Source organism: Stigmatopora argus, chromosome 19 (genome assembly GCF_051989625.1).
Source record: "Stigmatopora argus isolate UIUO_Sarg chromosome 19, RoL_Sarg_1.0, whole genome shotgun sequence".
Lineage (NCBI taxonomy): Eukaryota > Metazoa > Chordata > Actinopteri > Syngnathiformes > Syngnathidae > Stigmatopora > Stigmatopora argus.
In genome coordinates, this window is record NC_135405.1 from 9881187 (window position 1) to 9898590 (window position 17404).

The 17404-nt window shown below is 39.7% G+C and overlaps 1 protein-coding gene across 2 annotated transcripts in view; it reads right to left on the bottom strand.

Moving 5' to 3' along the window:
- LOC144064815 (glutamate receptor ionotropic, kainate 2) overlaps nucleotides 1–17404 on the bottom strand; it is a 69145-nt gene that overhangs the window by 24422 nt on the left and 27319 nt on the right. For both annotated transcript variants that reach the window (XM_077587628.1, XM_077587627.1), the window contains exons 4-6: nucleotides 15690–15871; nucleotides 13551–13604; nucleotides 10760–10933 (exon numbers count right to left, since the gene is read on the bottom strand). In XM_077587628.1, coding sequence (XP_077443754.1) covers nucleotides 10760–10933; nucleotides 13551–13604; nucleotides 15690–15871 — 410 coding nt within the window. The remainder of the gene's footprint in view (nucleotides 1–10759; nucleotides 10934–13550; nucleotides 13605–15689; nucleotides 15872–17404) is intronic.

Here is a 17404-nt window from a genome sequence, read left to right on the forward strand (position 1 = left end):
CCGGAAAATGAATCAATAATTTTATTGAGGGAGGTCATTTTTTTAGCGTCGCCTAGCTTTTTTTTCAACACATATTACAGTAGTTTTCCATTTTCAAGACATGTGTGGCCATCGTTTTTTCGACATGAAAACACCAGTGCATATGTGAGAGAGAAAAACAGTAGCAACATAAAAGTGTGAATGCCGCATGCGCACACATTCACTCGGCGACAAAATCAAACTCCCTCGAGACACGCCTCATTTACTGAAGGTGCACCCGGCTTCTTCATTTGGAACAGGAGGAGTGAAAATGCTGCCGTGTGAACATTTATACAAATATATTCCTTCCCCCTGCATCAGTATTCACGCCATCCATCCACCTGTGCATAATTCCATAATTCCTCTGATAATGTAGCACTCTGAAAAATGACATCCCCCTTTCTCATTTCAGCTCGGCACACAGAAACAAGCGCACACACAGACGCAAAATACACACACGGCTGGTCCAGTGATGGACGGGAAGTGCAGCTGCAGTGGTTTCTACATATCATATACATCTGATTAGCCCTAACGAGATTAAGCCTGACCTGTTATTCACCATGCATCATTGCTCTACAGCTGCCAGCCACATAGCAATAAGAGACAGGGGCGCGTAAACGCCAACCGTCGGCGTCACGGCCGCCGCCACCGACGAGGAACCTGGCTAGATCCTCGGCGCCGCAGCCGCCCAGACATTCCCGTGGGACTTGATGATTTACTAGACGAGTGGGCTAATTATTCATTTCATTACCAAGTTCATATGCATGTGCGTCGCTCCACTAAGCACTGGATGCGGGCGTTTAATTCACAAACACCGCTGTCGGTTTTTCAAATGTATGACTTACACGCGGCATTTGTCAAGCCGGGTTTTCTGTATGAAAAGGCGCAATGATTAATGCGGGAAAGTGTAAGCATGCTTTGGACTGGTGGATGGGGGTGTTTACATGCTGTGAAAAGTCTGCACACAATTACAATTTGGCAAGAATATGGACTCCTGTCGAGGAGCTAATCAGACTCCTGCACATGTGCTAAAGCGTCTCCTTAGCAAATCTAAAGACTGAATTAACACGCTATTAATAAATGCTAAATGCAATAAAGGAACACTTGTTATTATTGCCGTTAGCATTTTGTTCTGTTTTGGTGAGATTCAAACTTCATTAATTCAGAGACATCGGGCTTGTTTTCATTTGGCCTTTGAGCTCATTTTATATTAGTAAATGACTACACTATTACTAATTCGAAATTAGGATGGCAAAAAAGACTATTATCTTAATGAACCAAGGCTCACATTTTACAGAGAACTACAAATCCCATGCCATATTCATTTGATTAACGGTAACTCTTGTTTTTTGTTAATAACAACAATTAATAAGTAACTTTGCGTTTTACAGTGTTGGAATATTTAGGTTTTTTTCGATCTATAGGGTGCACCATCAATGAACATATTATTATTATTTTCATGCATAAAGAGCAAGAAATTATAATCCCAATTAGTACATCAATAGACTATTTGTTTTTTGTTCTTTAGCTGTTTTTTATTAATAAATAAATGTTCTACTTTAACTTCATAGTTAACTGCAATAATATTTGTCATTTGACTACTGTTTGCAGCATAAAAAAATACCGCCAGTATTCATATACGAGACATATTTTAGATTTTGGAGACAAAAATAAAGGACTTAAAGAGCACCTAATACTCCAAAAAATACAGTAATATAAATTGATAGTTAAGTGTTTCAATGTCTGTGACAATAAGATGCCAATTGCTTGTTTGTTTTTCCCTTTTTTCTAAGATAAACAAAACGAAACAATTGCCCAGTAGTTTGCCGTTTGGAGCGTAAAACTATTTTATACAGTTAACACTTGTGTTAACATTATTTCCAGCACCCAGTCTTATTGTTTGTTGTTTTTTTTGGCCCCGTTCCATTATCGATGTAGCCATTCAGCCGTTGAGTGTCGTACTGTGTGACTCACATTTGCCCATAAAAGTGAATTGCTGCATTGCAAGGTGCACAAAGCAGAGATAGAATGCGTCGAAAAAGCTGAAATGTGAGAAAGAGAGGTGATTTATAAGGCATATTCTGGCTGTTTCAGGTTTCTAAGCAGGCACTTGTCGGATGATTTAGGTGAGTAATGCTGCATCATGCCGTTTCATCTCGCCCTCTCTCATTCTTTCCCTTCTCTCTGTCAATATCTTCTTTTATTCTCTTCATTTTTCCTTTCACATCCATCCCTCTCGCACTCGTTTTCATTACATTATCAAAGTGAGAGGCGGTACCATTATCGGCCCTGCCATTTTGTCTTCTTTTGTGGCTTTTGTCTCTCACTATCTCTTGTCGCAATTCGACATTCAAAGCAACACAACTGTCTTTATTTATTCATGCGTGCCTTTTTTTTATCACAGGAAAATAAAACTTTTTCTATCCAGGAACCGTGAGTAATAGATGTAGTGATGGTGCCAAATTTATGTGAAAGTGCATTCTATCCTACTCAAGATGTGGAAATGCTTGAAAGAATAGAAAGCCGTGCAGAATACCCTCAAAAGTTTTTAGTCTATAGAAAAGCTCGTGGGGATAGTGGGAATAAAATACACATTTTTGTATTGTTACCATGCAATAAATACATGCATAATTTGCCTGACTTTATGACTTTCCATGCAATTCTTATTGATTCCCTCATAGTTTTGCAACGTTTCCTCTTCCTCTTCTGTAACCTTTTCTGGCTTTTCTGCTTCCCTGCCAGCAAAGACATATCCAGAGAAGAAATCAGTGGCGGTCAGTGCATTTTCTCGTAGCGCCTTCAACGGGTAAAATCCACTTCCTAGCAGCATTTAATGATTAAATACAAATACTGGAGCTTTTCAGACATTACAACCGGGCCGGGGGGTGATTTTCCCGGGAAAAGACAGCGATGGACGTCAATGGCGAAATGGCAAAAATTGCACTAAAATTGGGTAAAATCCACTTCCTAGAAGCATTTAGTGATTAATTACAAACACTGGAGCTTTTCAGATATCAGAACCGGGCCCACAATTGAAATATTATTTAGGAATATAGCCATATTTTACTCACCAAAAATCCTTTTTAACTGTACACAATATCCATCCTCCTTTCTTTCTTCTTTCTTTTCTATCGCCATCGAAGCTAATGCTGAAAGTCGAGCCTGTCCTGTCATATTTCTGGCATAGTCCGTCTTGGAAATGGCTTTAAATCAACACAACAATATATTTGCTTGTGCAGCTCGCTACAGATACAGTTTGGTAGCTCTGGCTAATCACTAGCTAAAGGTTAAAGCAACAGTCTTATCGACGCTTGTTTAATGCAGCAGAGCCTGCAGAACTGATTGTGAAGGCCTTAAGGCAGATTTCTGACCATGGCAACAAATAATGGCTGAACTGTAATTGGTTAAATGCTTCAATATGAAAACAGGAAGCTGGAAGCAGTGCAACAAGGGGGGAAAGCAATAAAAGGAAGCTAACAGACAATTTGGAATTATTCAATAAGTATTGATGGACAAAATATAATATATGATTCAGATATTTCTTAGGCCAGCAGAGAAGGCCTTGAAGGCCCTGACGGACCGCCACTGGAAGAAATTTGCAACTGGCCGGAACACAAAGCTGAAACCTAAACGTCCTTGTAAGTTTGCTGAAACACCATGTAACTTTTTAATTTGATGGAGTCATTAAAGGCTGCGGTGCAGAGTTATCCAAGTAGATCCTTCAAGTGACAGCTGGCTTCCCACTTTTCACCAATTAGCAGCATGTCACGGACTGGTATGTCTTATCAAAACACGGTTTAACGCGAGGACCTTTCCCTTCAGCTTTAAACTGCCTCCGGGCCTACTTAGCTAGAAGACTACGGAGGCTACAGGCTACCCTTTTAAAAGAAGCCAATTTGGCTATTTGTGTTTACGTGTTATGTTTTTCTGCACTTATGTGCAGCACGCGTGACGACGGCTGTCCATTTTAAGTGGGAGGAGATTTATCATAACATGAGAGTCAAAATATTTTCCCGAGAGGAAACTATGGAAACAGAATTAATGGCTCTCAGAGTCAATTTGTCGCCATCGACAATCGTAACCACCCCATAAGTGGAAAAACAAAGTTACCACTGTCAATAACATGTAGAAATTATAGTTGAAGAGATCTTGAGCATAGCGAAATGCACTAAATTGTGTTTCATTTGAACTTTTCACTTTTATAGCCACAAAAAGCCCTAAAAATGAGTGGCAAATCTGTTAACATAAGGTTTAACAGAGTTAATGAACAAGCTAGTAAATTATATAATTTAAGCAAGCTGGTACACAGCCATTAAAAACATCCTCTCATCCCACTTTTCATCGCATCCCCCCAAAAAATACACAAATTGTAATACACAAAAAGCCAAAGGGGGAAAAACATTCTTTATGTAACGCCATTAGATATTTGCTGAGCTACTGAGATTAGACGTAGGACATTTTCAAAGTTTTTGTCCAAGGTTTGAGGCATACTTACAGCTTGTCATTGCTTTGATTTGCTCACTCATCCTTCCTTTTTCTTTGTGTGTGATGTTGTGTTCTTGTGTTTTTTCATGACAACGCTCTATATTCTGCACAGTATGACGCCTGTCTTTATGAGTAGGTGGGAGGGCCGCTTCCACCAGCGCTGATGGCTTGTCACGATCACCCCCTCCTCCCCCAAGGCCAGGCAATATTCCTGAGCACTAGTGTGACCGTGACACACATGCCCCCCCGCTGCCTCAACTCATGATGGCCGTGCAGCCTTCTAAGGTGCTTCTATATCTTAGCAACACAGCAGAACGTTTCCAATGAAATGACTAAGATCTTGTGCAACATAACCGCTGCTGATGTGGGCTACACGCATACGAATATTTAACATTTGAAATGATATTTTTTTCAAACGCGAGACATGCCACGCATGAGGCATGTATGTGTTTAGCTCTTAGTGAGTTGTGGCACGTATATCATGATATCAATGCAGTCATAAGTTTGCACCCTAAGCGCCATGTGTGTCTCATAATAACAAGAGTGACCTAAGCGGAAATATAAAGAAAAGATATGGCAATTGTGGAATAAGTAGAGACTGTTATATTTGGTAATCTCAACAGTTTGGCTGTGTAGAATAATTTAGGAGATACTTTAAGGACCTGTCTGATGGTCATTGACAACACACAAGGTTTTCCAATTATAAATATTTAAGCAGGTTCAACACTTAACCAATTCTCTCCTTTTTATGGTGAAATAAAAAACATCAAATGGGTTTTAACTGCAGCTAATCCTGACATGGACCACCAAAAACCTTTATTGATGTTCCTTGTACTTTTCGCCATCTATATTCACTGATGGCCTTTGCATAATCTAAAGTATTTCTTGTTAAAAAAAGAAGAAAATCTCTATTAAAACAACTCATTGACAGTGTTAGATAACAAGAAATCCAATTTAATTGGGAGGGGCTGACAACGGCAAGCCAAGAACTAATAAAAATAAAAAAAGACCAATTAAAACCAATCGGAAAGACACTATTCTTCATTTCCACACTCCCTATTCGAGCTATTCTAGCCAACAACGGGCAATAAGTATCATTCTGAAGCTTTTATTTCAAATAAAATCAGTCACATTGGATGGCTTTAGGATGACCAACAGACACAGCATGACTACACAAGGCAATCTTCCTTGTGGACTGTCTTCCTGCCACTCCCCCCCCCCCCACAAAAAGGCTTCTATGGGCCAAGGGAGCACGATGGCTAATGATGTTGATGCTGTGCCAGGCCCAGCTGGTGGTGGCCGGCACAGGCCACCGAGTGTCCGCTCTCCACAGTCGTGGTCTTTAAAAAGCCTCTTTCTCTCCTTGGCCTACTGGGAACACAGCCTCGATCCAACCTTCACCTCCAGAAATTAAAGCGCCGTGTTTTTCCTATGTTGTTGCCAATAAACAAGGTGCGGTTGACTTTGATGGCACATTAACTACACCATTGGAACTGTAAATAATAATCACCTGTATGTGTATTTACGCATGCATTTGGCTAAATAAGGCCTGCCGTGCAATGTATGTTTACCTGCTGGCAGGGTGCAATGAGTGATAAGCTTATACGCTGACTGATAACAGTGCTGAGCTGTCAGTCAAAGCCCCGCTCCTTAATGGCTGCGGAATTATATTAGGTGTGGATGCTTGACGCGAGCACACCCGGTGCTGTGTAAAACTTAATTTAGGCTGCAAAGCTTTGAACAAATAAAATAAATCCCCAGTAAATGCTGAATCTAATATCCAGTAAATCCTATTTGTGCATTGATTCATTTTGGACAAAATTGTAGAATATGTCGTCTGACCGGGGGCTTGGACGGGAAAGGGCTAAACCGCCCACAGAGGACCATGATTTGCTTGAAATGTCGTCTGAATGGAGCCAATGGGAATATGGGCGGATCGTGTAGTGTCGTTGTAGGACCTATGTAGCTCCCTGACAAAATGGAATCAGACGTTCAAGAACAATAGCACAAAATGAATAGAGCACTCAATTTGGTAGAGATCCGCATAATTTCCTCAATCGTCCTTTTTTTTTTGCCTGAACACAAAACAACAGCCAAGGTTTTGCTAGATCAATACTCTGATGTCATATCAAAATCTCCAGTTTATTAGCGCAAATTAGCATATACTTCCATTATGAGCAAAAAAAGAAAATCTGCAATTTAATCAGGATCTGCCACATTCCAAACAACCTCTAAATGAAGTATTTTCCTGTACTATTTCTGCACAATTTCTGTACTACTTATCCCTGCAAAGTTTCTTGGGGGTGCTGGAGCCTATCCCAGTCAAATGTGGGCAGTAAGCAGAGACACCCTGGATCGCACAGCACACATTCATGTTCACAATTTAGAGCAAGGGTGTCAGACTCGGGTTGGTTCGCGGGCCGCTTTAACGTCAACTTTATTTCACTCCATTTTAGATATAATATTTAGATATTTTTTTTATTATAAATGGTTTAAAAGAACTGGATTAAAAGCCCTGAATATTCAGTTTTTATAGATCTAAAATAATGTTTATCTTAGCTTTTTAAAATATATTTTTAGATTTTACAAAATGATTTTTAAACTAAAAACACAGAAAAAAAAGATTAAAAAAATACAATTATTGATTTAAAAGGGGGAAAATCAGGAAATTTAATATACATCCATACTCTTCATTTTAATTTGATCCTAAAACAGAAAGTCGGCACTCATGATTTACTACTTTCCCGGGCCACACAAAATGATGCAGCGGGCCAGATTTGGCCCCCAGGCCGTCACTTTGACATTTTGTGATTTAGTGTTCAACAAGGCTACTTTGGATATGTGAGGAAAGTGGAGTACCCGGATTAAACTCACGCAAGCCCAGGGAGAACATTCAAACTGGGATTGAACCCTTAGAACAGTGAGGCCGACCCGCTAACCACTCGGCCACCCACTCACACTTAGTCTAAATATATAAATTTAAATAAATAAATCCTAAAATCTCCGAACACAGAAAATATAAGGTAAGCCCCTTGTCACAGTGTAACATCTCGGGGGTCTATTTTGATCAATTATTTTGCAAATAGTGCTTACACATGGAATGCAAATGATGGCCCTGTCAAGTCTTTAACAAATCATAATAGAAAAAAAATCAGCTCGCTGCTAATTACACATAAATCTGCATGCATCTCAACCATGAAAGAACACGCTGTCCAATAGGAGTGGGAGGGGAAATGAATGTATGTTACAGACTTGGTGCAATGGGACATCACGAGTGCATGCATCATTTCCTGAGGATCCCTTGTAAGCAGGAAGCAATTTGTTTCCTATGGAGGCACACAGCTTTTAACAACGACTGGGGGAGGCAGGCGCATTACTGGATGGAATTGTGTTTACTAAAAACGTTTTTAGCTGTAAACTGCATCAAATTCTTGCAATTTGCGAGTGAAACAACTGTACATGCCTCAAAACTATTAGATACCCTCACTTATATATGTCATATAGATATTTACGCTTGCAAATGTGGTCACACAAACAAAAAGATGACTCTAATGTACTAACTCACAAATCTAAAAGAGGCAACTAAAATATTAGAAACTGCACTTCCCCACCTTTAAAAATCACAACAATCATTCTCAAATTCACATCGAGGAAATATGAAGACAATTGTTTTGTGAATTCCTTAATACGCAGCATTAACACAAAAAATAGGTACAATAACAACGATTTGACTAAAAAACAAACTTCCCAAACGTACGCTCACCTCGCACATTCTACACTAATTCAGAAAGTGTGTAAAATCTTCCAGTGTTCTAGTTAAACAGCATCCCATAGGAGAAAAGCCCCATCATGTCATATTTATTATTCAAATAACTGATCTCAATTAATGAGCCAGTCATTATAACGAGCTATTACAGCAGAATTTCCTATTGTGCGGATGACACCGGAGAACACTGATCCCGATGGGTAATTATAGCTCAATGAAACCGACATAAGTGAAATGATGCAGATGAAGAAAATGGTCGGGCTTTAATCCTTAGCGAGGCACACATCTGGGAATCTGTTTTTTTTCTCCCTCCTTCAATTAAATCCGAGTACGTTCTGAGCTCTGTGAACGGGGATTTAGAGGGATCCGAATACCAAAAAGAAGAAGAATCTTATTAGCTAAAGGCAACAATTATAGGCAGAGGAGAAAATAATTATCAGAATAGATCCATCCATACATCCGTCTGCAGCTTGTGGCTTTTTAATGGTGTTTAATTTACTTTTGATTGGCTTCCCCCTGGGGAAACACTCTTCAAAAAAAAAAAAAATCCACAAATGAAGCTGACTAATCAAGTATCTTTGGTCCAAGCAGAGTTTCCACGCAGCGGCGCAGCTTGTTCGTGGCTGCGGGGCCCAAAATGGCCTTCTCATTATGCGTCCTTGCCAGAGACAACGCTTCACATCACCTAAGGCGCAGTGTGTCACCGAGATTATCCACCCCTCCGCATTAACGACAGCATAAAGGTGGGGAATGAAACACCCCACGTGCCTTTTAATGCTTGCAGCGCGCCCACCCCCCCATCAATGACTGCCCTCTTCTAAGTCAATCAATCCAATCCTGGAAAATCACAAGGTGACACGGACAGCGGTTGCCCCGGTAACCACTGCCACACAACTGTTGCCTGCCTCCAAAAGCCCACCGCGGCTTTATTATTTTTTTCTCAAGTAGAGGGTAAGAACAAAGCGCGAAGGAGGTGAAATAAAGAGGGGGGTGGGCAAGGGTGAAAGGTCACTCTGTGCCTGCTGCAGTCTCCCTTTGCTTTTAATTGAACGATAGCCTTCAGGGTGACGCTGACACTCAGAGCACCACAGGATACATGAAAAAAAAACAGATCTTCTAAATACACGTGAGAAAACATAGAATTAAAAACATGATTATTCCTTTCGCTTCACCCCCAACCCTTTGCATTTATTATACCATAAAAGTGGCTTTTTATATTCACGCTCTTATCTTTGCAGTCACTCCATATGAAGAGTGGAACACTCTAAAGAATAAAATACATGAGCGCCAGGATTTATAAATAGTCCGCGCTAATGAAATACTCAATTGGGAGCCTCTGGATTTATGATTATTTAAAAGAGCCCCACTGAGCCTATAGTCTTTAGAGATGTGCCAATGTGTGACAAGCAAATGATTGAAGCAAACATTAATTTATATGTACTTATTTCAAATGCAATTATAACATTTTCATGTAGCATGAGTTTGTTTGTCGACCACAAAAATAGAACATGTTTAATTACATGATGAAAACCATAGAGTGGATTGAAAGCATAATTAGCAATTATCACCTCCGAATTTTGGGGTTATTCAATAAATAAATAAAAACAGGACTTAAAGTTAAAATTGGTTTGCGGGTGCACACTCTGAACAATAGAAACTACCGTATCTATTGGACTATAAGTTGCACTGACGCATAAGGCGCATTTTTGGGAGGACAGTTTTTAAATTTTATTATAAACCAAGAACAAACATGTTAGACATCGACAAATTCTAAAAAGTTAGGGATCGATTTAAACCTTTGTTATTTAAAACAAATCCTTTGAAATCAGATGTTTGACCTTTATTGTTCCTCTAAGTTGTTCTCTGATACTGGATCTTAAATATGTCAAGATGAAGGCTAGACCTGTTGATAGATGCGCGCTTTGAAGGTTGGCGGAGTAAATCGACTGTTTCCAACAACAAAAGCCAGGAAAGGACCTTGATTGTTCCTGACGAGCTCCGTATCTCCTTTTTCACTTTCAAATCACCTTATCCCACGCACTCTTGGACAGGAGCCCAAAAAAAACAAGGCCATTATTTACATCCAATACGCTCCCCCGGCAACCCGACCCGGTCCGTTCCCTTCCGTTCTACTCTCTCAGTGCCTCTGCATGAACATTGACAGATTGTCATATTTTGGCCACACTCCCAGAGGAGAGATGAGAGAGGCAGGAGGGCAGATAAATGCCTATTACCATCCACACCAGCTCATTACCGAGCATCTGAGCACCAACACAAAGCGCCGGGCAGAAGACCGTCATGCTATGATCACATACCGTAAACAGCACCACTGCAGATCATAACATCAAACTTTAGAGGAAAATGTGTAAAAAAATACTTGGAGGCTGCCAACCTTTATGCAGCGGAACCACAAAGGTTCAAACCTCATCGGCTCAGGATGCATTTTACTGTGTTTAAAGTGGACAAACAAATTGTTTTTTTTTTGCCTACCGTCATGAATCCATCCAGGAGGCCTGAATCCGGCTTGGGCGGAGCTTGTAGCCGTTCCATGGACCACTTCTCGATAATGGACGACACCTGAGAATTTTCAGTGTTGAGGATGCGAAAGCCAGTCATGTTCACTCCGCTGAAACGGTACGGCTCCATGTCCAGAGCGAAAAGGTCCTAGAAGCACACAATTTACATGTTCAGTTTTCCCATATATTTCATGGAAAAATAGTAATAAAAAAAAGATGCGGTTAAAAATGTGGCATTGATGTTTTTTTTCTGTGATGCTACCGCTGGCTAAAGCGGTATATTTTTTTTCCCGTTTATTTTTCAATTCTGTCAAGGTTACAGGTAGGCGTTTGGTGTGCTGCCATTTGTCACACAAGCACGTAGAAGGACAACCCAATTGTCCTGCATTTTGGCACTCGTCGCCGACACAGCAGTGTTGACACAGCAGCCGGAAATGAAGCGACACTGTCGCTGTTTGCTGCCTGGTCCTGAAAGTGGTGTGCTATGTTGGCAGGCTACCAACATACAGCCAGGAGAGTTGGACTTCAAGTCTGACAGAGTGCTTGATGATAAAGTCGCCTGGCAAGCAGCATGCAGTCAAAGTCCACAGACAGTACACAAAATGAATATACAGACTAAAGTATAGTGACCCGTGACATTTTCCCTAAATAAATGCTGGTGTGGGTACCGTATTGTCTGGACTATAAATCGCTGGACCTGCGACGACAACTCAAATGCAACTAATGTATGTTTCTCTCTGACCACAACAGCCTGTTATGTTTTTATTTTTATTTTTAATTGGATTGGATAACTTTATTCATCCCGTATTCGGGAAATTTCGTTGTCACAGTAGCAAGAGGGTGAGGATGCAGAAATAGGAAAGGCATTTTAGACATAAATAGATAGGTAATAAGTAAGTTAATAAATAAATTCATGAATAAATATATAAATAAATAAGCGTGTTGCTCAAATATATATATATATATATACATACACATATATATACATATACACAGACGTGTACATACACATATATTTAAGCACATATATACATACATACACAGATGTACATGCATACACATTTTAGGTTATATTAATCTGAAAAACAGTTGTATCAACAGATACCCATTTATCCCAAAATAATAATAAATATTCAAAGGAATATGTTGAATTTTCAAATTAAGCCTGCAATAATAATAGTATAATTTTAGTCTGTCCTTCTAAAGATACATTTTTTTCTGCAAAAAGTACTTTTTGACCAGATCATTGCAATTTTATTTGTCTTACACATATTAACTTGGTGTCATAACAATTTGTCCTTTTTTTCCCCTTGAAAATATGCAACGTTTTAATTCCTATGGCCTTGAGACATACAACTGCTAGTTATCTTTAATTGGCATTAGAAGCTTGAGGGTGTCTTTTGAAAACATACTCCAGGGTTCCTGGACCCAAAAAAGTATGAGACCCCCAGCATTAATGAATTTTGCCTGGGGCGTTGTGGCGTCTTGCTCAGTACATTTCCACACATACATTAGTTAGGCTACTGAAATATTTTGACAGCTCGTGTTATTTAGACATTTCTCCTTGTCCGTCCTAGTTATCATGACAAAGTAAGATTGGAATAATCTCAGCGGCTATATATAAACCGCATCTGCTGTCAATGGCTTCATCTTCTTTGTCTTTTGGATAAAAGCACCCGTGGAGAAGGAGGCATGGGCAGACAGCCCGATCCTCTACTTGATCTGAATCTATACATGCAAGACACATTTGACTTCAAACACAATTTCCAGTCGCTTGCAAAAAGCGACAGTGATCATTTTGGCCATTTAGCGTTTTCCCAAGGCAACGACTGCAAGAAAAACTAAATATAAAACATAATCCTGTGTGTAATCTTGTCTTTTCATATACAATAATGCATTCTGGTTACATGCAAAGAAAGAAACGGGTCTTGAAAAGGTTGCAAAAAGGACGGCAACAAATATTCACGTAGTATTTGTGTCTATTTTCAATCAATGCTTTGCATTCAAATGCAAATGATTTGTTCAGAATGTGTCGGTAAAAGGAACAATTTACACCGAAAGGGGCATAAGGCTCTCGTCAAACCCGGGACTGAATTTAATGGGGTGTGTCCCGAAACCTTTACGTTCGGTAGTAATTAGTTTGGATGGTCAAGCCTGTCACATGTCATTTCCAAGTCAGTCTTGTTCAAGCGCTGTCATTTAGTGCCCAGGTAACAAAGTGTCACATGTTTATTAGGGCCATAATGGACCTAATAGCTGACAGTACATCCTCGTCAGGGCTATTAGCCCAGCTCCAAGACCTCCAATTTTCACTCGAGTTCAGCCAAGACGTGCCTTGTTTCATCTGCGTCTCTCTTTGTAGAGGCTTGATCAAACAACAAATGCTGTCAGAGGCACGCTAAAATATTTCCAAACTGCTTTTGCTTTCACCGCTTGTGATTCAGGATGGCAAATTTTGGGTGCATAAGGTTGGTCTGGGATTTGTGAAATCAATTGAAGTTGAATGTGCTGAAATTTCAAAGGGTGTATTTATAGTTAGCTGTCTGCAAAGTTCAACCTTGTCAATCACAACAAAGTCAGCTGATAGTTTAAATAATGGGGAGTTGTTTTTGAACTGGATGAGTTATTCTCAGAGACCAAAGACACAGCAGGTAAACAGCGCCGAATTGGACAAGCAATTCGACTAATGGAGCCGAGCAAAAAAAATAACAATGACAACACATCATTTAATCAAGGCGATATAAAAAAAGTGGCAGTTGACTCACCAGGGTGGTAAAAATATAGTGATAGTACTCTGTCATCATCCCCATGGCCAGTGCCTGCAGGTCAAAAGAGCAATCAAAAATGAATGACCTAATCGGTTTGCAGCTTTTTTTTCATTTTTCCACTTTCATTTACTCTTTATTCATGAAGTGCATCCCTATTTCATTAAATCGCTGCCATTTCAGAATGCCACCCATGAGACAATGATGGTGCATTTCGATCTATTAAAACAAGAATTAGAAATGGCTCTCTGTTTGAGAGTGCCGTCACGTCTCAGTCGCCTCTCGTCAGTCAAACAAGTTTCATTTTTTTTGGTGACTAAATGAAAATATGACATTCAGAATGAAAAGGAGATTAAAACTCCAGAACGGAAATGATCTTTAAACTAAAAATTTGTTTACTTTGGCCAAAGCTCCTTTTCTCATTTTCAATTTTGGAAACTGACATTATCTGTGAGCTCATCAATCATTTTGTTTTGCATACACTATTACAAATAACGTTGTTTTCTCAGTATATTTCAGTCCGTCTAACATACCGTTGCGGAAAAAAATACAAAAGGTACAGCTATGTCTCATTCTACTGTGTATTTAAACTGCAATCATTTAAACTGTGCATTGGCTTGTCAGGACCATGGACAGCTCTGGAAAAGTCATTTAGTGTTAATCAGGATTGGTCTGAAATTCCTCGTCTTTTTTCTTCTTCTTTGAAAATGTTATCATGTGTGCTAATGTTTCATCAATTATAACTTCCGCCTCTTTAACTATTATACTCGTATCCCTGTCAACGGTTGTTTACAAGGAAATATTATAATTCACAACAGTTGGGGGAGCCCCTGAGCAAAAATGTTCCTAACTGCTGCTTTAATTCTTCGATAAATAATCATTCTTGTTGTTTCCCGTCGAGACGCAGCTGTAAAGGCAATTCAGCCAACAATATGCTGCCGGGACAACGTCCATTCATTAAGACGCCCCGCGGTTCCCATAAAGAATGTGCTTCTATTAAACGAATTTAGCATGCATGTGTGTGAGATTAGATATTCTAATTAAAACCCTCTATTGTGTCATGAAGACCGGTGGGTTCGCCGCAAAGATCTCATATTTTATAAAGCGATTACAGATGCATGGAGCAAGACACTATCTTAATCATTTTCATCAGTTTTTCAAGAGTAATAACTGGAACTAAGGGGTAGATAGGCTAGGTTTGGATGATAATGACTTTATTAACATTTTAAACTTTTTTCCTTGCAATAGTTAACTAAAAATGCTGTTTTCACCAAAACTAGATGCTTCTTCTATGTTGTGAAAATGTGCTACGATCACCTATAGCTGCAAAGAGTGTAAATACATATTGGAAATAATCTCTCACTGGTTTACAGAGAAAAAAAAAGGGTCACTTCAAGGTTTCAATATTGAAATTGTAGTCCAGAAAAATACTCCACGGTTTCTTATTTGTGCAGTTTTCACACGTGAGCTGAAAAATGCAATACCTGCATTGCCAGGGATTTGGCACAATAAGACTAGATGAAAATCTCATTATTAATACTTGTTCCAAGTCACTGGCTTCAAAGAAATAGCTCAAATACACTCCAGACAAAAGATATGGAGTATCTAGCATTCCTAGATACCTATATCTAGTCCAGTATACCATTTGGCACTAGCTATTCCTTCTCTGTTGTCTTTAAATGAATGTTATTTATTTTATGATTTACTATTTTATACCGTGGACTAAATTAAATACGTATATTTATTATTTGTGGTTATTTCTGCCGCTAGTATTTGTGTGAAAATCGCTAATTGTGTTTGTCCTGTCTTTTCAAAACCATTTACCCCCCAATTTGTTGTGTACTCCGTATGACATGTAATGTAATATGATAAGGGGATTGTTCCATTTTTCATTTTCATATTCACTGCGACCACAATGTGGCCAGTGATAAAAATGAGTTTGACAACCATGAACTAATAACCATTCACACAGATGCCTACCATTAGAAAAGTTTTCACAAAAGAAAACAGATGATAACTGCTGTCACTTTCTATTTGGACACATTATGTAAATTGCACTTTTAATTGGATTCAGAAAGCAGCTGGATAAAATGACTGCTTCTTCCTTATGGCTGGTGAATCTTAATGAAGCAACGATACCTGTTTTAGTATCCAGGCAGCCATCTCGTGTCCGCAATCGAAGATGACGTGGAACTCTTTTGCTTTCTTCATCTCTTTGAGGAGTGGCTTGGCGTCCTTGGTCTCCGTGGGCAGCTGTCGAATCTTCAAACGAATGTTGTATCGTGATGGCGCCTTGATCAGCTCCTGCAGTCGAATGAGTCCTGGAGACAAAGTAGACGCAACAACGCCAGGCTGTTTAAAAGACGCCGTCGGAATGCGCATTGTTTGATGCGCCGCCATTTTGAAGTCATTGTCGAAGATGCCATAAAACCGATAGATTCTCGGGGATGATATGGTCGCTTCTCTAATCCACACTTTTGATTCTCCTACTCAAAACAGTACAGTGAGAGCAAATATACTAATATGGAACTATCAAGAGAATTTTCCACGGTGCACTTCAGTCGAAACGAGGACATAGAGCCATGAGTTTGATGAGTCAGGATCTGTTTATCTTGCTCCCACCTTTGTCCACTTGCTTGTGTTGAAGGACGCTTGGGTGGAAAGATCACAACGAGTTACCCCCCAGGAAAGAGAACTCCAGAGTTCAGCGATGAAAACGCTCGGATTGATGGGAGAGATGATTACTTGTCATGGTTATAAAAATGGATGGAGGGCCGAGGGTATTTTGAGAATTGAAGAGAGATAGGATTTTCTCTCTCCTTTTTTTTCTTTTTTTTATGGAACCACTTTAAAATAGCTGAGCCTATTTCTTACGTTGAAATGAACTGCCGTGTGAGCACTTTAATGGGGTCCCCGGGAGTGAGACTGGATCACTGGATGGGGTGTGAAATGGGAACATGGATGTCTTGTTGTGAAAAATAAAAGCATCGTAAGGAAGGATGGTGAAACTCCAAAAAGCTCTCCCGGGGTGAATTCTAATGGCTCCCCATATGTTACGGCAAGGCTCTGTTTTTGCAGAAAACTTAAAGAAAAAGCCATATTTCATTGACTTCAGGTCTACAGTGCTCCTGGCTTGAAGAAAATACAAACTAAAATGTACGACCTTGAGTGATGACCATCCCTTTTTCTTGCAATTGGTGGGCCACCAATTGCTGTCAATAAGGTTACCATACCTCTTCATTTAATTCAGATTGGATCGGTTCCTTAAGACCCATGACCCCAGTGCGGTATTGAAAATCAATGGATGGATTAACCCTACATACTGACAAAGGAACCACAAACCTTAGGGTGTGTTTTTATGCTGAAGGTCAATTAGTTGGCAGTATTGCTGCGCCAACACTTTGGTCTTCCTTGTAGGACATCCCAGAGCAGTTTGCAAGTTTCACTGTACATCCCATGGCAAAAATCCACCAGAAACTTAAAAAAATGAAGTGGAATCACCCAAAGAAAGAGACAAAAGGCCTTCTACTCAACTGAGTATATATCGATTACCAAGAACGGGATGTCTGAGGAACGATACAGACAAACGTCAGCTGTATTGTTCATACTGTCACTCAAAGAGGTGTTGGGCTTTAAATAATAAATAAAAAAAAGTGTCAAGGGAGTTGAACGTTTGCGAAACACTGTCAGTGTAGATATTTGTGGGTTCGAACTAATGCCTTCAGACATTCCCCCTGGATCTTCTAACGGCTTTGTGTGAATATTTTATCCCCTCCGATAGTCTTTCCCGCCAGCCGTCAGATAGGCTCCAAATCAGTAGCTAAGGGCCCTGGAGCATGAAGCTGTGTGATTTG